The 19346-nt window shown below is 41.5% G+C and overlaps 1 protein-coding gene across 2 annotated transcripts in view; it reads left to right on the top strand.

Moving 5' to 3' along the window:
* The window catches only part of NCKAP5 (NCK associated protein 5), an 829955-nt gene that overhangs the window by 719531 nt on the left and 91078 nt on the right, over positions 1–19346 (top strand). For both annotated transcript variants that reach the window (XM_032479328.1, XM_032479329.1), the window contains exons 13-15: positions 1384–5153; positions 5875–6052; positions 12506–12584. In XM_032479328.1, the coding sequence (XP_032335219.1) occupies positions 1384–5153; positions 5875–6052; positions 12506–12584 (4027 nt within the window). The remainder of the gene's footprint in view (positions 1–1383; positions 5154–5874; positions 6053–12505; positions 12585–19346) is intronic.

Here is a 19346-nt window from a genome sequence, read left to right as displayed (position 1 = left end):
CAGCAGGGCAGCTAGCATGGAGACACCAACAGAAACTGCACCCTTAGCCAAGATTGGTACAGAGTTTACATCTGAAACCACCAGATCCATCCCTTGAAATTATTCACCATTCATTATACAGCCTTTTTTAAAAAAGTCATCAGGTCAGTGCCATCATCCTACCAACCTCCCTGAATGCCGGTTTCTGATTAAATCAGCAAATTCCATTCAAAAGAGGGGTGTTGGGATAACCTATGATCTCTATTATAACTTTGACTAATGTGGAGGGGAGCATAGAGGCTACGTGTGATTCCAGTGGTCAAAATTAATTGTGCAGTCTATAGAGCCACAGTGCCTTTGTTCAAATCCCCACAGAGCCACTTTGGAACTGAGTCACAGAAAGTGTCCAGGAATCCAGAGTTCAGACGTTTGCTTCATCTCTTCCTTAACTGTGTGATCTCCAAAGGGCTGATCTTCCTGAATCTCAGTTTCCTGCCTAGTAGTAAAATGGGACAGATAATGTCTCCTTCATGTTGTTCTGAAAATGAAATCAAAACACTGGCTAAGTGCTGGTACACAGCGGATGCTCCATCAGTGTTAGTGTCCTCCTCTGCCATTAAGTTTCTTGTTAGCAAAAATCTGATAAATATGGATGTCTGAGTAGAACACTGTGTCTTTTCTGTATTATTTCTTGGTCCCTGCTCCAGAACTAACACAGGTATCTGGGGAAAGATGAAGAACAGGAAATGGACCTTTCTGAGTTGGTAGGTGAATCTTTGCTGTGGGTTCTCCCAGCGAATGCCCAGCTGCTCTATGAGCGTCTGTACCAAGAAATCATTTCCTCCACTTTTAAACTAAGGCAAACCTATCCATCTTCCTAGGGCTAGGTTTTTTGGTTTTTTTTAAAAACTTTTTTTTATTGAGTTATAGTCATTTTACAATGTTGTGTTAAATTCCAGTGTAGAGCATAATTTTTTGGTTATATTCCTAGGGCTAGGTTTATTTAAAAATAAAAAATAAAGAACTTCCCTTACATGCTTTTCCAAGCAGACACGTGGTCTCCTTGCCCTCAAGTTCTGGAACATCTACTATAGTTGTACTTCTCGTTTGCTCCCTTGACTTATGGTGACTTGAGCCCAAGTCCTCCTGGGTTGTGCGCCTCTTGAAGAGAGAGGTTCCTTAATTTCCACTTATATGTATCATATGCTGCTTAGCTTGGGACCTGGCCAAGTAGAGATAACGCTGCATAGTTAATGAATCTGTTTGCGTTAATTAATGTATGCATTTATATGTGAATACTTATCAACCACTAAGGACAAATTAAGTTTAATGATGGCCTTTCCCTTTTATAAATTTCTGATCCATAGGGCTCAATCATCTCTAATATCTCCTTTTCTTTCCTAGCAGTCATCACAAAATTGGGACAAAAGGTTAAGTATTGACTCTTCACTCCCCAGTGGCTTTGCTAGTCCTACAGATGAACTACCTCCAACTCGTATCAAGGAAAGCCACATTTTGGAAGGACTCAGGAAGCTACAGAAGCAAAAATTGTTACTCGAACCCCCATCAGTGATAACCAAATGGGGTTATAAAGATTGCATGAACTCAAATGAAGGAATCTATTCTCCAGGAATTAAAAGTAGCAGCCTCAAGGAATATCCCCCCTGCAAACCCATGGACACGGGGAGCCCCTGCAAAGAGCCCCACAAGGCGTTTGTTTACGACACAGATTCTCACGATGATGCGGATGAGGACCCTTCTTCCCGAGCCGCGCTCCCAGCACTTCCAAACCAGGGCTGCGGGCTGCACTGTTGTCAACTAACCCATAGTGTTTCTGACGGTCTCTTTGGCTGGGAGCCAAATGGCAAACGCTGTTCAGAAGGCACTTCCTCGGTCTGTCCCAGGGAAAGGCCTGAGAAGCTGACCAGTTGTGCCAGCAACTGTCCCTTGGAGCAGAAGCTGTGCCCAGGTGTGCCGGTGCCACAGGTGCAGAGAGAGAGGGGCCCACACGGCCAGGGCCGCCTGGCTCTCAGTGTCCAGCTCTCAGACACCGATGACAGTGAAACCCTGGATGAGCTGCACATCGAGAGCAGCGATGGGAAAAGCCCTTCCGACGTGTCCTTGACTGCCGACACCGACAAGTCGACGGAGAATCTGGACATCCTCTTGGGATTGGGAAGATCTCAACATGGGTCTCCAGAGGAGCAGGAAAAGCAAGTGCCCGTCCCCTTAGAGAGTAGGCCAAAGACCTTTAGTTTCATTAAGCAGCAAAGGCTTGTAAAACGGACTTCCTCCGAAGAATGTATCACTGTGGTTTTTGATGCGGAAGATGGCGAGCCCATTGAGTTCAGCTCTCACCAGACGGGCACTGTCACTGTCACCAGAAATGAAATCTCCATCAATCAGGCCCCTGCTAGACCCCAGGCTGAACACACTGAACTTTTACCTCAGGGAATTGCTCATTTCCAGTCAGGAGCTGCTGCAAAAGACTATCCCTTCTTCAAGAGGTCAGAAGAGGAAATTGAGGAAAACATTCCAAAAGCCGAGGTAGATGATGTTCCCGAAGCTCCCACAGACTCTTTCCACCCCAGGACAGGGGCACAAAACACTCAGCGACAAAGACCGGCCAAACCAGCACACAGTCCGTCATGCCAGAGGAATTCCAGGTCCTCGGTGCCCACGGGCATCTATCAGAAGAAAAATCTGACAAAAATACCTACCAGGGGCAAGTCTTCACCTCAGAAATCAAAAATCATGGAGCCTGAGGCCTCCATAACTGTCCCCTCCGCTGGCCCGGTGACTCCTGAAAAATCACCAGCTCCAGGGAAACTCTCACGATTCAAAAAGACTGAAGGCCCAGCACCCCTCTTTGATTTACAGCCAGATTCACACATTCCGAAACACCCCACCCAGCTCCCTCACGGCTCCAGCATGTCCAGCAGAAGGGATTGGGCCCAGTGCTCCACCAGACAGATTCCAGCATCACAGCTGCTGTCCAGGCCCCTCGCTGAGCCACATGACGATGGAGAGCCCCCCACGCGGGATGCACACTGTGACCCTGGGCCCGAGGCAGGGCTGAAATCACCCTCCCCTCCTTCCCCTCCAGGCAGGTCGGTCTCCCTACTCATCAGGCCTAGTTATGACTATTTGTCACCACCTCCATCTGCCAAGCCCGAGACCAGAGTCCCCAGTGAAACAGCAAGGACAGTATTTAAATCCCCTCCTCTGAAAGGATCCTCCACTCCTATTATTTATTTTAATCAGACCACGACAGAAGTGCAGGGGAGGAAACCTTCTCTGACCTTCAAAAAGCCCATCTTCTCTCGCCCTCTGCCCTCCGCAGAAACAGTGACCCCAACCCGATGCTCTGCTCATGCCCCCTCCAACTCATTTGCTGTGATGGCCTCAGGGCGCCCAAAGGTCTCTCCAAAGAGAAGTGTCCCCAAAACCCCACCTCACCAAACCCTGGGGACCACACAAACAGACACAGGGTTACGGACTTCCAAGAACTGTCCTTCAACCCACGAGCCACTGGAAATACCATCCTCGAAAAGTGTATCTCCAAGGAGAAAAGGACAATTGAATGACAGTGTCTCCATGTCACTGAAGCCTTCCTTCTTAGGGGTAAGTGAGTCACCATCATCTCAGGGTAACAGTCCCTCCTCCTCAGCATCCTCCAAAAGCCATAACTTCCCGCATGGTTGTCAAAGCCCTCATGAGCGAGGGCTGAAAACTCGCCTCCCAGTTGGGCTCAAAGTTTTCATGAAGTCTCCCCAGTTGCTCAGGAAGAGTTCCACGGTGCCAGGGAAACATGAAAAAGACAGTCTAAATGAAGCTTCTAAAAGTTCTGTGGCCATGAGCAAGGCTAAGCCAGAGGCCTCCAGGATTCCAACTGGCCTTGACACCACAGGAGATGAAAGAAATGTGTCTCCACTGGATTTGCAAGCACCAGGTAGTTTGGCCGAAGGGCCTCCCCCAGAAACAGCAATGCCAGAGTCACTGGTGAACAGCATGCCTGGGGCTGACGGGAAAGATCGGGTAGAAAACAAGTCTGGGAAAAGATCCCTCTCCTCCAAACCACACCTGAAACCAGCTTTAGGCATGAACGGAGCCAAAGCCCGCAGCCAGAGTCTCAGCGCTCACGCAGGAGACAAGCCCCCGACGCCCCCCATGGAAGGAGGGCCAGGAAAGGTCCGAACTCAGATTATTACCAACACTGCTGAGAGAGGGAATTCCCTCACCCGGCAGAGCTCGTCCGCCTCCACGGAAGGCGCTCCCGACAAGACAGCATCTGCCCTGACGTCGGACAGTCTCCCTGGTGCCGGGAGGCCTCTGGGGCATCCGTCCTCCGGGCACGGCTCCCTGGGGAGCACAGGCAGCTCCAGCAGCCAGCAAGGGAGCCCAAGTAAGTTGCCTCTAAAGATCCCTCCAAAATCTGAAGGGCCCCTCACCCCACCTGGAACAGAAGAGCCACAGGCCTCGGCCCAAGGAGAAAGCCCCAGGGTGACTGGACCTGGGGAGCCAGGCAGCGACCGCTGTGGATGCCCACCCACCCCAACAGATGGCCCACGAGTCCCGCAGAGTCCAGGGAGGAGCCGGTATCCCAGCAGTCTTGAACCAAGCAGGACCTCCAAGCTCGAAACTTCTGGAAGGTTTCCAGACACTTCTACCACCAGGACTAGTGTTGTGAGCCCCGAAGCCCCCCTCTCACCCACAATCGAAGAAAAGGTCATGTTGTGCATTCAGGAGAATGTGGAAAAGGGCCAAGTGCAAACAAAGTCCACCTCTGTGGAAGCGAAGCCGAAGCCAGGGCCTTCTTTTGCCAGCTGGTTCGGTTTTCGGAGGAGCAGACTGCCTGCTCTCAGTAGCAGGAAAGTGGATGTCTCCAAAATCAAAGCAGAAAAGAAAGATGTGAAAGGTTTGGGGTTTGGAAACAAACAGCTAAAATCAGAGCGAAGAAAAGAAAAAAAGAAGCCTGAGTTACAGTGTGAGATGGAAAATGAACTTAACAGGGACATTGAGTTGGCAGATGGTCCAGACAGTGGTTTACAAGGCAGAAGTAACCTGAAAACACCGCCAGATATTTTTGAGCAAATGAAGTTGGAATCGAGAAATAGACCCAGCCCTGTTCCGTGTTCAACAAAAGATACCTTTATGACGGAACTTCTGAACAGGTAGCGTATTGGCAAAAATGGGTGGCTATGTTGAGGGCAGGGCACCACCTCCCCCTGCAAGCAGAAATGTTTGTTTCCTGCACACTGAATCTCAGCCAAGCATGTTTTTCATACAAGCAGAACTGCATAGTAGCAATCTTTTATACATTAGCCAGAATTTAAACAATGAAATAAAAGTTAGCTATAAAATGATCATTTAGTCCATGTTACTTTGTTAAGCAAACCAATGGTCTTTGAAATTAAAGAATGGTAAGTTTTATCAAGTTTGATAGAAACTCAGCCTACACTGGAAGCCATGAATGTACCACATGGCATGAAATGGAAGAAAATTACATATATGTTTTAAAGTATGTCAATCCCACTAATTGTACAAAGCAAACTTATACTTAGAAACTTTCCAGAGGTAATTACATTTCCTACTGATCTTAAGCCAGAAATATATTTAGCAATCATTCTTCAGCAGTTTTTATTTTACAACCCGCCCCATCTCACAAGCAGTTAAAAAAATACAAATAAATTATTGTATTATCAAATCTAAATGGACACACTCCTGGAATATCAGATGAAGATTTGATCAAGGCCAGTGAGACACCCTTATCACTCAAAGGTTTAAAGACAAAGAGATACATGGAGGTTACTCTAAACATTAAAGGATTGGGGAAAGTAGAGTGATTGAAGACGAACAATGTAATTTATCACAGGAATCACTCTCTACCTGCAGAGTTGATAAGAAAGCAGCTCAACAGACAGAAAGTGGATCAAATAATGTTTCCTGCAGGAGTGTGTTAAAGGGCAGCTCCCAGGGCTCCTGTCTCACCGGCAGCTCCATCAGCACTCAAGGAAGCCACAAGAAAAACATCAAAACCAGAGCTGATATGGAAATACCGAAGGGCTCCCTGGTAAGTGCTTCACCATCTTGGTTATGAAGTGTTAGGTTCTGAGATGGGCGGGTTGGGTTCTGTCTACTGTTTGCTGATGAAACTATGTAGGCAAGAGATTGCAGGGGAAAGAGAAAGGTAAAGCAGAAGAGAGAAATCTTGATGACACTGTAGCAGAATGACGGTGGCTCGGCTGGAGCGGGCCTGGCTCCCTCCAGGAATGCTGCTTTTGTAGCTCTCTTTTCAGAAGATGATGTAATCACAGTGCAGGCAGGCGAGGCTGCAGGTACCATCTTCAAGTTGTGCTGGGGAATTTGCTTTGATGATTATTTCCGTCATTTCCAGCAATGGAAAAAAAGAAATGAAAATAATTGCAAAACAATTTAAGAGAATATTGGCTATTTTGATTATTTGACTTAAGCATTTTTCGTTTTTTCTGAAAGTTGTATATACCAATTCATCCTACCTCAAACAGAAGATGTTAAGACTTAAGATACCCTTTTTGAAACGTGCCTCCCTATCATTTAGTCTCTTAATTACGAGGTCCAGAACTCAGGGGGTAATTTCCTTTAAAAAACTGAATATAAGGCATTTTTTATATTTCCCCAGGATATGCTAGTTTCAACTAATATTTTTGTTTTAAAATTACCTGAAATTACACTTCCTTTCCTTTCATTCTCTCTGTTCTTGCATCATCAATCTGATGATATTCATTGTTCCTTTATAAAAAATTTTAAAGCATTCAAACAAAAAACAATCACTCTTTTCAGAAATGCTGTATCCATATATTTTTGTGCTCTAATAAAAGAGATTACAAAACTTACTATGTGCTTCCACTTTCCTAGAAAAATGTGAAATATGAACTAATTATTCATTTTTTTCTGGAGTGGCTAAAGAGTAGAGGAAATTTTAGAAGTAATCATGATTAATATTATTAGTTATTAATTATTATTTAATTATTTACTGATGTCTAGGGTTCCTTAGAGTTTCACTTTAATTTGAGACAAATGCACATTTAAATGTATTTTTTTTTCAAATAGCTCTTGACTCTAAAAAGCGATAAAGTCTCTTTTTTAAACTCTCTGAAGTCATATGCAGACTGCATTCTTTGCAAAAGTTTTTGTTTTTTTTTTCCATTTCCTCCATTCTTGCTCTTGGCGTCCATGATATCATCCTTTCTTGAAAACATAGATGTCCCTTGCCTTATAAAATCACAAATTAGAAGCATATCTAGGGCTGCCCTTGTAGTGTCACTGAAAGGAAAGAGAGAGAATAAACGTGTGGAAATGTGCAATATGCCGGAAATTCAATCCAGCTGATCTCAAACTCTGATAGCTTGGCGGAGCTCCTTATCAGAGACACTCAATTTAACTCTGCCCCATTTAATGTGGTTCTGACAGCTTGGGGTATATCTTCACTGTACGTAAGTACCAAAAAAAAAAATCCCTATGTTTAGCTTTTACAATTTCATTTTTACTTTTTTATTACTTCCTAATGCTAAAATAATTTGCTATGCTTTTCCTTTCTCATTTGCAGTCTTTTATAGTGTAGTGATAAGTGTCCTTTGGTCCTTCCAGAATATCTGCAAGAAACATTCTTATTGTTTTCTGTGAAGTACAAAGATTCCCTAACCACCCCAAATACACATAATCAATAGGGATATGCTAATTTTTCTAGTTAGCCGCGAGAGGAAATTAGTCATGCTGGGAAGCTTTTGCATATAGAGGAATATTATTAACCTAGATAGTTGACCAGCTAGTCATTTTTTCAAATGCAAAATGCAACGTTTTATTTTTTTTTCATCTCTATAATCATTGGTGTGGATTAGACTAAAATTACTCATTTCAGAAAGGACATTGCCATAGTCCCCTTTGGGACTAGTAAAAGGATAGCAATAAAACCTATTTATTATATGTTATCAGCCTCTATAGGAAGGAAATCAGATGCAAAATAGCATACGTTCTAATACCGTAGCACATTGATGTGAACACCCAGGAACCTTTTAAAATTAAGAGTTTAAGGGAATTTTCCCCTACTAGGGTTCAAGGTAAATTTTCTGTCTGCTGCTTTTGAATTGTGTGGCTAAGAATTCTCATAGTAGTTATTTTGGATGAAAACAAGAGCTGCGGATAATGCTTGACATACCACACTTTCTTCTGAATAAAATCACTGTTCGAAAATCTTATAATGTTCCACCATCCTTTGCCCTTTACAAATGGACTAAAAGCACTTATGAGGGTCATAAGACATTTAAATCCTTTTAATCTATGGTGATGATCATAGAAAGATTATTTCTATACATGCAAGTCCATCCATGTAGCACACCTCCACTTGGCTCACCAGTAACTGCATATCCATTTTCAAGACTGTTAGAGCCATTCTAAAATATGTGTAAAAGTACCATTAAAGCTTCATTGAATTAAATCTTTTTCTCTTTTCAGAGCCTTAATTAGAGGCTTATGTCCCCATTTACGCCATCATTTTCAGACCGCTTAGCTCTAATTTTTGTGTATTTTAGACAGGAGCCGTGTTACTTTGTACTTTTACTTAAATTATACAAAATCATTATAAGAGGGGGAACAGGCATCCCCAGGAAAGATTGCATCAGTATTAAGTAAATAAGTCAGAAAGAAATGCACTCTACGCACTACATGTTGGAAGTCCGTCCTACCTGTGGGTTTAGATAGTTTTCTGAAATGAGAAGTCTCAAAGGAAGACAGCTCCAGGCTCCTATGTAACTGTCACCAGACAAAATAAAAATTATTAACAGAATTAACGAGACCATATACCTTCACCAGGCACTGGAAAGAGATGACCATTTTAATATAGATATTTTAATTTAAATTAGGAGTATTCTCTTTACCCAGTGTCACATAGTCTGAAGAAAGCACATATGCTAATAAAAAAGTATCAAATACAATCCCATTAAAATTGTGCTTTGGTGATAAAGTAGCATAAAATAGGACAATAATTACAGAAATTGTTATCATCTTATTAAGTTCTGTAAAAATTTATAATTTTAACATCTTTAATTGAACGATCCTGTTCTAAATGCTATTTGGATGCTAATAGGAAGCATGCAGGTTTTGCTCTCCTCCTGCAAAGTTTTCTAAATGACTGCATTTTCTAAAGGTAATGCCTTCCAGGAGGTTTCCCTCCAAAGATTACCTCTCCTCTCACAGAGGTTCATTATGTTCTTTTCCTTTTCAATGAGCTTTAACATCAAACTGTTTTCTTGGGAAGAAATTCATGTTAGGATGATCCACGAAAGAAATCTATGCAGAATTCCAAATGAAGGTGTCCCCAAATTCTGGATTTTGTCCTGCAGTTGTGTATATGTATTTGTCAGCAGCCAATTATTGTCTCCCTTTCTTCCTCTTGTGTCCTTTGTAAGCTCTCAGCCTTTTCTAATGGCAGAGGTCACTAGAATATATTGGGTACAGTGACATTTAATGATTACCTGTTAGAGAGTGGTATTTTGTACAGTTCTTGACTACAACTGCAGAGCTCAAAAGATGGATGAGAGTTGCAGAGAGGTGCACCATTAGAAGATGGCCAAAGTACTGACAGCAAACTGAAGCCAAACATAGCCCAGAGTTATTGCCTACGAGTCACCTCCTACTTCTTAACAAATGGGACATCAACTGACATTAATTTGTATCTGTTCCTGGTAGAGCAGTGGCTGAAAAAATTCTCAATCTCTAACCACCATTGTTTGCTGAGCCAAACTTCTTGGCTTTGTGACCATTCCGATCTGTGCATTCACATCTTTGCCACCAGAAGGTGGTCCCACCTGTGCCTGTCTTCGGCAGATTCTTAATCTTGAGCTGGCGGCCACTTGCCCCCAGGAAGGTTCCACAACCTTTCACCAACACCCAGCCACTGTACAATCAAGAGTGAAAGTTAATTTTAATTTCAGCCTATGAAAAATATAATTAACAAGGGGAATCAGCTGCCAAAATAAATTATGCCCCTCATTTCCATAGGCAAATGGATTTTTTTTAATTACTCACCACTTTGCATTGAAATCTATTTGTATGGATAATTAGAGCTGACAAGTGTGCTATTCTAAGACACTCCCCCATTTTCCATTCCTTTGTTGATTCTTCATCTGTCCCCTTCGAATTCAAAATTTCTTCTCATGGGTCATCTGCTCCTTGTAAGTCATTAGCCCAGGAGAGCATAAGGAACTAGGGGCCTTGTCTAAACCCAGTTCCTCTGATAAACCCCCAAGAGGCCACATTTAACATTTGCTGTTAAGCACCTGAAGTTCTAGTAAAGTTCTAACAAGGAGCTGACAGGTAGGACCTGAAGATGGTTTTTATTTTCTTTCTTAAATGTGATGCTTGGAGAAAGGTGCTGGTTAAGTGCCAGAGAAGGCTTAGGGAACAAGTAGGGGAGAGAAACAGGGCACTTACACGTTTGTACACACACACACACACACACACACACACACAGAGCATTTTTGGCTACTCTTAAATAAAAATATAGTTTATGTATATTTGGAAGACTGCCTACCTATCTAATTGCCAGACACTAAAAAAGATACAGTAGTTCTTGGTAAGGTCTAGAAAGGATGATGATTACAATATGGCACACTCCGAAATATTAAGTGACAGCAATGAAAAGGGGTCAGGAGTGCCCACCCACTCTAAAACTGAAATCCTTTTGTAACCTTGAACAGATCACTAACCCTCTCTGAGCCTCTTTTCCTTTATCTCCAAGATGACAGCCTTGTTCTAATTATTGGATTCCTTAGTTCAGAATTTCATAGGCTGGTGGAGATGATGATTCACCCACATTCCAGCAGGTTAACATGGCACCCTTTCAAGTATAAAATCAGTTGATTTAGAAACACCCAAAGGAAATACTATTTTACATAACAGGTGTGGAGAAGTATGGAACATATTGTTGTAAGTGTTGGAATGGGCCAAGAATATAAATAGATTTGCTTGATGTTTCTATAAATGAGGATAGAAAGTTCCTGTTGGATTCCTAAAGGAAATTAAGGTGTTTGGAGTATCCTTCCTTTTAGGTCTTTTGGTAGCCTTGTCACACAGAGGTCTCAGAGCTAAGTCAACTTTGGAAGGCAAGTAAGTAACGCGTTAGCCTTGCTGATGCTTGTAGAGCTTTTCCATCTGCCATCCATAAATGTGCACCACCAGATACAGAACTGGTTGATGTAGCTCTTCCTCCTCCATCCTCTAACTTCCTTCCCTCAGGAAGTTCTAACAACAAGACAGTGCCCACAGAATAGACAGCTGATGGGGAAAGAAAGCAACGAAGCATGACCTCTGTATAGTCAACCCTTAATACTGTCCTTGTGAGGATTCAGTCTCCATCTACGTACTCCCTTGAGTTTGCCATCTTCCGGCTATCAGTATGTCTGAATTAAGCATCAGTTACATTCTGATATTGGGCCCATAGCCATGGAATGTAAATCATTGGTCTTATTTCATTATATATGAAAATTAGGAGGTAGAAAGTGAAATCTAGCTCAAAGTCAGTAAGCAAGCATATGACTTTCTAAATTGCAAGTATAAAACAATAGTTGGTTAGCATTCAACTCAAGCCCCTGAGCAGATCCACTGACAAATTCTAGTGTACCCCTACTGCATTCATGGCACAGTTCACATGATTATCTTTGGCTGCGTAGGTAACTGGCTGGGATGTATTTTAAAAGAGCTAGTTAGGGTCATTCTGCCAAGGACCTCGAGCCGTCTTGACCTTGCAGCCAAGTCTATACTGGCATAGTTCAATGTGTTTAAGGAAACTTGCTGGATGTCAGACTTCTCATTTGTAAAATAGTGTGACTTTATTAGATTCTTGCTAGAGTTCCATTTGATGCTATAGCATTCGGCATCTGGATATTCCAGTGGAAATGTAAAGGGAATTTTGACCTGAAAAAAAATCTAGATAAATGTGTCACCTCTCTAGTTCACTGAGCACACATTGTAGTCGCCTCATATTTCATTATGGAAAGAACAACAACAAAATAACATTTTCTTAGAGAGTTATATTTTAGGAAAGGGTCAAGAGATCGGAGTATATTTCTTTATTCTTACTAAAATAACTTGGGGTGGAAGTTACTGTCTCTAGAAGAATTATATTTCCTTAGACTTTAATTTTTCTTAACAGTTCCGTGTTACTGACTTTATTAAGTATTAAAAACAAAACAACACCAAAGCTGTTATCTCAAAAGTCTTACATAGAATCAGGTACCCTGTAAATCCTTGCTTTCAGAGCCAGAGTTATAGTCTGGAAAATATGCTCTTGTAATTAAAACCTGTAATAAAGCCAAGTGATAGAGTGAGGACAAGTGGGATGAAGAAAATATAAACTTATATGTACACATACCCCATCCACACACACACACCCCTACATGTTTGTTATGGAAGGTACCAATACTGAGGGTTGCAAACGATCTATTTTATATAATACACGAGAACTCACAGTATTTCCTTGTTACTGCAGATAAAAGAGGCAAGTGAACACCTGCAAGAGGATGAGGAAGATACAGCTGCAGATTCTGCATTTCAGAGCCACAGCATAGGTAAAAATGCATGTCTCCATATGTCTTTAAATGAGATGTTTTCTACATGCGACCTTATTTCAGACACAGCGTGTTTCTAAAGACCACATATTATGCCTCCCCCTACTGGGACCAGGTTTTAACTTCTCAAACATGACTACTTTTATCTTCTTAGACATTGGAAGCTATCATAAAATAAGTGGTCAAAGGAGAACCTAAGAAGAAAACATAGCTGTTTGCAGAGGAATGAAGTGCAAACTGATGAGAAGTGTGGCCTTGTCAATATAAAATGAAAATGAGACTGGGTGTAAATAATGTCTCTCTGAGGAGAAAATCAACTTTGAATTGATCCAGTTTCTATAATTGTCTCAGGAAGCACCTTGTGCAACTCCTGTTGGTTAAAACTGTGGAGTGGTGGCTTTCCTACATTGAGTCTTTTTTTAATGGAATATGTTTTACACATAGAACTGAGTAGATGAGGTATATACCGCCTGCCAAAATCTTCAGCCCATTTTCTTCATCATTTCTGTTAGATCCCTGATTACAGATAGTCCCATCTCTGCATCCCTTCCTTGAGGCAAGTTTGGCTTGTCAGCTCCTTCCTAAAGTTTTGCCTAAGCCTACATTGAGGGAACTCAAGTTTCCGACACAAAGGGATTTTGCTGACCTGTTTTCAGCAGCCAGGAGGTAACTGGTAATAGAGTAGCTGTCTGTGACCGCGATCCTTCTCAGGAGATGGAAGAGGTGATAACTTTAACAGCTCTGGGCCACCTCGGACACTTGCAAACTTAGTTGTTCTTTGGGCTCTAAAACTAGCGGCGAAGGCAAGCATGGTGAACATTTAGTTTTACACAAAGCAGCCAGGCATGAGAGAGTTGTGTGTTCAAATCACATTTCAGTGTAGTAGAGAGTACTCCAGACCAGGCTCTGGGGCACAACAGCCCCACAGCTTTCTGGCTTCTGGTAGAATCAGTGTTCATTGCTCCTGCCCTTTCAGCTCTCAGCATCCGCCACTCCCGGCACCATCTTGGGACATTTTGTGGCTGATTTTCTAGCACGCTCAGCAGTCTTCTGCCAACGATAATTTACAGTTTAGCTCAGAGAGTTATTGTACCCCCACAGCTTAATGAGACTGGCACATCATTATTATCCTTTTCATTTGTAATTGAAAATACTAAAGTCTTAACAAACAGCTAAAAGAGTGGAGCCTGTATAAGATTATTATTTCAGAAAGACATCCTTCAATACAGCTGTCAATGTAAAAAGCTTAAATTGGTATCAGTTCAGCGTAGTTAGCCAATATGCAAGTTAAATGTTCAGCAGCCTTCAAACATGGCACTGTGTAAAGCCCCACTGAGCCATCCATTTTCCGTAATGAGCTGTTCTTCAGCTTGTACGGTAACATACGTAAAGGTAGAGGCTGAGTTTTCTTCAAGAGAGCTACAGTAATCTAAGCATTTTTTACAGACTAGCAATTCTTTAGATCTGTGCTGTTTGACATGGTAGGCAGTAGTCCCATATACTTATTTCAGGTTCCATTTAAATTAATTAAAACCACATAAAATTAAAGATTCAGCTCTTCGGTTGCACTAGCCACATGTCTACATATTCTGTATGGTCTGTCTGAACATTTCCATCATCACACAGACTTCTGCTGGAAAGGGCTGATTTAAATGACTCTCAGGGAAGTAAATCTGGACTCTGTTTCTGACAGAGAACTGACTTGATCTTCGCATGATTGTAGACCCATCTCCTCACACTGGGGGAGATCTCTCTGAATAAGCTGCTATTGGCAGCAAGTAACAACAAAACTGACTTGCCATTACTTAAGTGTTAAAGTCATTTAATCATCATTTATAATTGAAAGTGTGGAGGAAGGCAAACATAAAAGAGGAGAAGCAGCCGAACTATGTTATCCAAAGCCCTGGTTTTTATCCCTGTGCTTGTCCCTTCTGGTTGCAAAGTGATTTCTGCCGCTCTAGGCATCCCAGCTACATTCAGGACACAAAGGATAAGGAAAAGTTCCTTCAGGATCCCCCCCCATAGAGTTCACTTTACATATCATCAATGCAAACCAGGTCATAAAGCCAATCTTAGCTTCAAAGGATGCTGGGAAAGTCAGTATGTTGCTTTTCCCTTGCTGCATGAAGTAGCAAAGAGAACAGAGTTGAAAATATTCCGTGAGTTAGCCAACCGATAATATTACCACAGGCCTTTTACAAAGTTCACCCATTTCAAGACTAAGTGAGACTCAACAGATCAAATGGTTATTTATCTTTATTGCACAAAAATAACTGAAAATATTTATTTTAGCACCCTGAGAATCCCAGTGTTCTTCGTTTTGTCTACACTAAGTGTTGCCACATGTCCCCACAATGTTTACAACCATAGAATATTTTCAATCACAGCAGTTGAGCAGATCTAAATATGTTCTCCTTCCAACCAAACATCAAATAATGTCTTTGACAAAGAGCAACAATCAGCAAAACTGTGAATCTGAATGTTTACATTTCTGCAGTTAAGGATAATCATGTTGGTTTAATCAAAATGTTATGAGTTGATCACAAGACAAGATATTGTTGTTAATTAAACCTACTCCATATTGAAATTCAAGATTCATGAATTAAGTTAAGTAATACAACTAGATTTTTTTCTTTAAAATTGCCCAAATAAATGTCAGACTTTCATGTTAATAAGCAACAAGCAAATGAATAGACTAGCTTAATAGAAGTATTAACATAAATGATGACAAACGCTATATTTCTAATTGTTCTTTCTTGCTATTTAACTGTAATAGATTCACCCAACGTATTACACTAATTATGTAATAGGATTAAATGATCAGTAGGAATTCAAATAACATTGTCTCATATTAAAAACATCAGCCAACGATAGCATCAAAAATTATCTCCTAAGAGGAGGCAAAGGATTTGGAAATTCCTTTAAAAAGGAAAAAAAAACTCTTTAGAGGAGTTTGAGGAAGAAGCCAAGCAGAATTAAATGATAACTAACCAAGAAAACAAGGCTGCCTGGTAGACTCTGGTGAAGTGAAGGATACATGGTATTTTCCCCAAATCTAAAAGAGTTACAAAGAACAATCTGTCCAGTTGCCCAGTGGACAAATGTTCCAGTGCCCCATGGTTGAATGAAATTAGTTTCCTCTCCCCCTATTGGCTGGGTGTACTCCTGGTCTCTTCTAAAGAAGCTCTTCTGGCTCCCACCACCAGAGGTTGTGACAAGGGACATGATCTAGTCCTGAGGATCTTGAGGATCGAGCTTTCTTTGGTTAGCTCTGTGAAGAGGCCTTGGTGTTCTGCCACCTGCAGAACTGTCTCCAAGGGCTCTTCCTATCCTTCTTCCATCCCTCCCCAAACTAGTCTTAGCCAGCAGCTAATGCATTAGCAGGAGGGTAATGGATACTCAATAAGTACCCCCTTTGACTTACTTAACAGACCATAAACCACCTTATTTCTGTTTTCCCAAGGGATTTCACTTTGTTACTCCTTTTCCTTCCTAGGCTTTAGCTAGCTAAGCTAGGGAACTAACTCATGTCAGTGGAGCCATGGATTAAACAGGTATTTTTTTCAGGTCATGTGTTTGCATTTTAACAAAGATTCAAGAAAAGTTTTACCTCTAGTTAAGAGCTACTCTTGGGAGCTAAAGTTTCAGGCACTCACATCAGTGGTTTGAGCAAATTATAGGGTGAAGGAGAAAGGACAGGAATTAACCTGATTTCAGACAATGTATAGCACAAGAAGTCATGCTGGGGGACATTGAGTTACCTTGTCCTATAAGCCTACTTTTGAGAGATGGCCTGCCTGAAGGGGAAGAAATGAGACAAGATTATGCTGAGTCAAATAGAGAAGATTTGGATCAGCTGGTACCATGGCCATTTTTACCTCTGTAAGACATAGACCTGGTTCTTACAACCTTATACCATCTACCCATAAAGCACCTAATCCATGGTAATAATGGTCCAGTGTGGAGTTTGATAGAGGTAGAAGGGATAAAGGAGTCAAATGATACATGGTTATCACTGTCAAGGAATCTATACACCAGGTGCAGTGAGGGTCAGCAAATGTGGCAGCTTCTTCACCCAGCAGAGGAGAGAAGGCCTGGCCTGATGCCACAGTGTCTGTAGCTGTGGTTTCTCAAAATAGAAAGGGGAGGGCCTCACAGATTCTCGAATCAAGTACCTCAGTTTCATGGAGAATAAGAGCCAGGACCTAGGTATTTATTGCATTTGAATGAAAGGAACTCTAGAACCTACTTTATTGTATTAAAATCCCAATACAGTATGGTCAACAGTTGTTGTCCATACAGTGGATTATATACTTTGAATTATCCAGCCCATGATTATTTTTAAATATAAGACTGGATTTCTCTAAGTATTAGTACCAATAGAGTTAGGTTAAGACAAGGGTGAAGAAAACCCAAAAGTACAGTGGTTTAAATAAGAATAGAAATTTCTCGCCATCACACATGACAGTCCAGAGGGAGGTCCAAGCTGATAGGACAGTGCCAGGCTCCTATCTTGTCTCTCTGCTTCACATGATTTCCATTCCCAAGGTCACTTCTTGGTTCAAGATGGCTGTTGAAAACCATCCTTTATGTCCACTTTCCAACCAGCAGGAATGACGAAGGAATGAGGAGGGCTGTGGCTCATCTCCTTAAGAACACTTCCAGCAGTTGACCCATCCTTCTGCTGTCAGCCCAGGGGCTGGTGCTGAGTCACATAGCATGGAAAACATTATTCCAGGCAGAAGGCCATATGTCCAGAAAGGAGAAAAAAAAAAAAAAAAGAAAAGAAAAAATAGAGGTTCTTTTAACTCAGGAAGAAAGAGAGAATGAATATTAGGGAACATGTAGCCATCTCAGTCTGCTGCTTACCCCTACCAAGGTTATCTCCTTGATAGGAACACAAACAAATTTTCACTGTCATTTAAGAAAGCCAAAGGAAAATAAATTTGGAGAGTTGGTGGGAAAGATATAATTAATTTCAATGATTTATGCCTACTTTCTGTTTTGCATGATCTGAACTACCACTGTTCTCTATTTGTGCAGTTAACCTTGAGTAACTTTTTGAGAAAATGTATTGAACTTGGATTAGTTTGCCACCACCGTATTTATGAGTAAATATATAATTGGTCATTCACAAAGTATGTAGAGGTTCAAATAAATCTTCAATGGAATACAGTGCATCTAGAATTTTCCTTTCTCTAAAATTAAAACCAACGGGGCACCAGGGCTTCCAGTACTGTAGCTGCCAACCAATTAAAGCCCTTGATAATTATCTGTCTTATTTCAAGAATATTACTAATTTTCCCCACTGGGAAAATTTGAAAAAATTTAGAAATGTAAAGTGCAGGAAATGACAGTTATATTAGAAATAAAATTAAAACATCTCAGAAAGTTGTTCAGACTTTCACAGCTTGTTGAGTGGAAGACTATTTGAGTCAGATGTTACATTTTGAATAGCATGCTTAATTGTAGAAAGAGTGAGCTATTGATGATCAAAACAAAATGCGAGTGGGAAGTGCAGATGCCCTCACAAACAACTTTGAGAGACTGTTGACGACTAAGACTGGCACTAAACTGGAAACGACTTAGATAATCATACCTGCAGGTGAGGAATAGGATGGAGCAGTTTTATATAATTTGGATCTTATATTAATACCTCCCAGGATGATAACATTCTGCTTTCCAAATATACAAATGACATCTAAGAGGTACCATAGAGTAATAGCTCAGGCAAGGAAGTTTCTATTGTGGGGGCATTGAGTTTACCTGTTTATAACTCCAAGAAACAAAGAGGGAGCTTTGCATCTGGCAACCTGAAATATCCATTCCACCAGTCTTGAAGGTGGACACATGGAAAAGGACTGTGTCCTTTTGACCAAGGACTAGAAATGGTAGTATTAATTTCCATCCATTGAGTATCTACTTTGTACCAAGTCCTGTGCTTGGAATATTACATATCACCCTTCTGGTATCTCACTCCCTGTGGCTGGTCCTTTGTTTTTGTCGTCTGTCAACTTGCTCCTTATGAGGGCTTTCCTTTGAATACCAGAGGTAGTCATGAGTTAAGGCTTTGGTGGAGACTTCTGTATATATAAGCAAACTAAATTCTAGTCTATGATTCCCTTTCTCTGTTTCTTCACTAGAGAGAGGGAGAATTGTAGACTTTGAGAGTTGAAATTTTGCCTTTTTTTATTTCTATAACATATTTGCTGTCTAGATTGCATCAGGGAGCTGAGTTCTATTTAGTTCACCAAACCTATATTGAGCATTTTCTCCAGGCCATGCTCTGGGTTAGAGCCTGGGGCTGTGGAAGTGAATAAGACACAGTTCCTGCATGCTGTGTGCTCCAATCTAGTAGAGAAACAGAAAAGCAAACAAACAAGTCTGATGCAATGTGATCACTGGTAAGATAGAGGCTCACTCTGCAAACATGTGAGCACACAGAGCAGGGTGTGGAGCCTGCCTTTAGTGAAGCCAGGAATGTCGGTGTTCATCTGTAAGGAAAAGACAAGAGTGGGCGAGTAGGATACTGAAATTTAAGAGCATTTGCCATTTATGCCAGTGGTTCCCAAACTTTGCAACACTTCAGAATCGTCCGGGTAGGCTCTAAAAATGCTGATGCCCAGGTCACAACCCGTAACAATTAAATCACAAGGTCTAGGGACGGGAGCCAGGCACTAGTATTTTGTAAAGATCCCCAGGTGATTCCAATATGCAGCAAAGTTTGGAAACCACCTTCCCAAGAGGTAGGATTTCATCAGC

The sequence above is a fragment of the Camelus ferus genome, chromosome 5 (genome assembly GCF_009834535.1).
Source record: "Camelus ferus isolate YT-003-E chromosome 5, BCGSAC_Cfer_1.0, whole genome shotgun sequence".
In the NCBI taxonomy this organism is placed as follows: domain Eukaryota; kingdom Metazoa; phylum Chordata; class Mammalia; order Artiodactyla; family Camelidae; genus Camelus; species Camelus ferus.
This window is presented reverse-complemented; position numbering and strand designations above follow the sequence as displayed.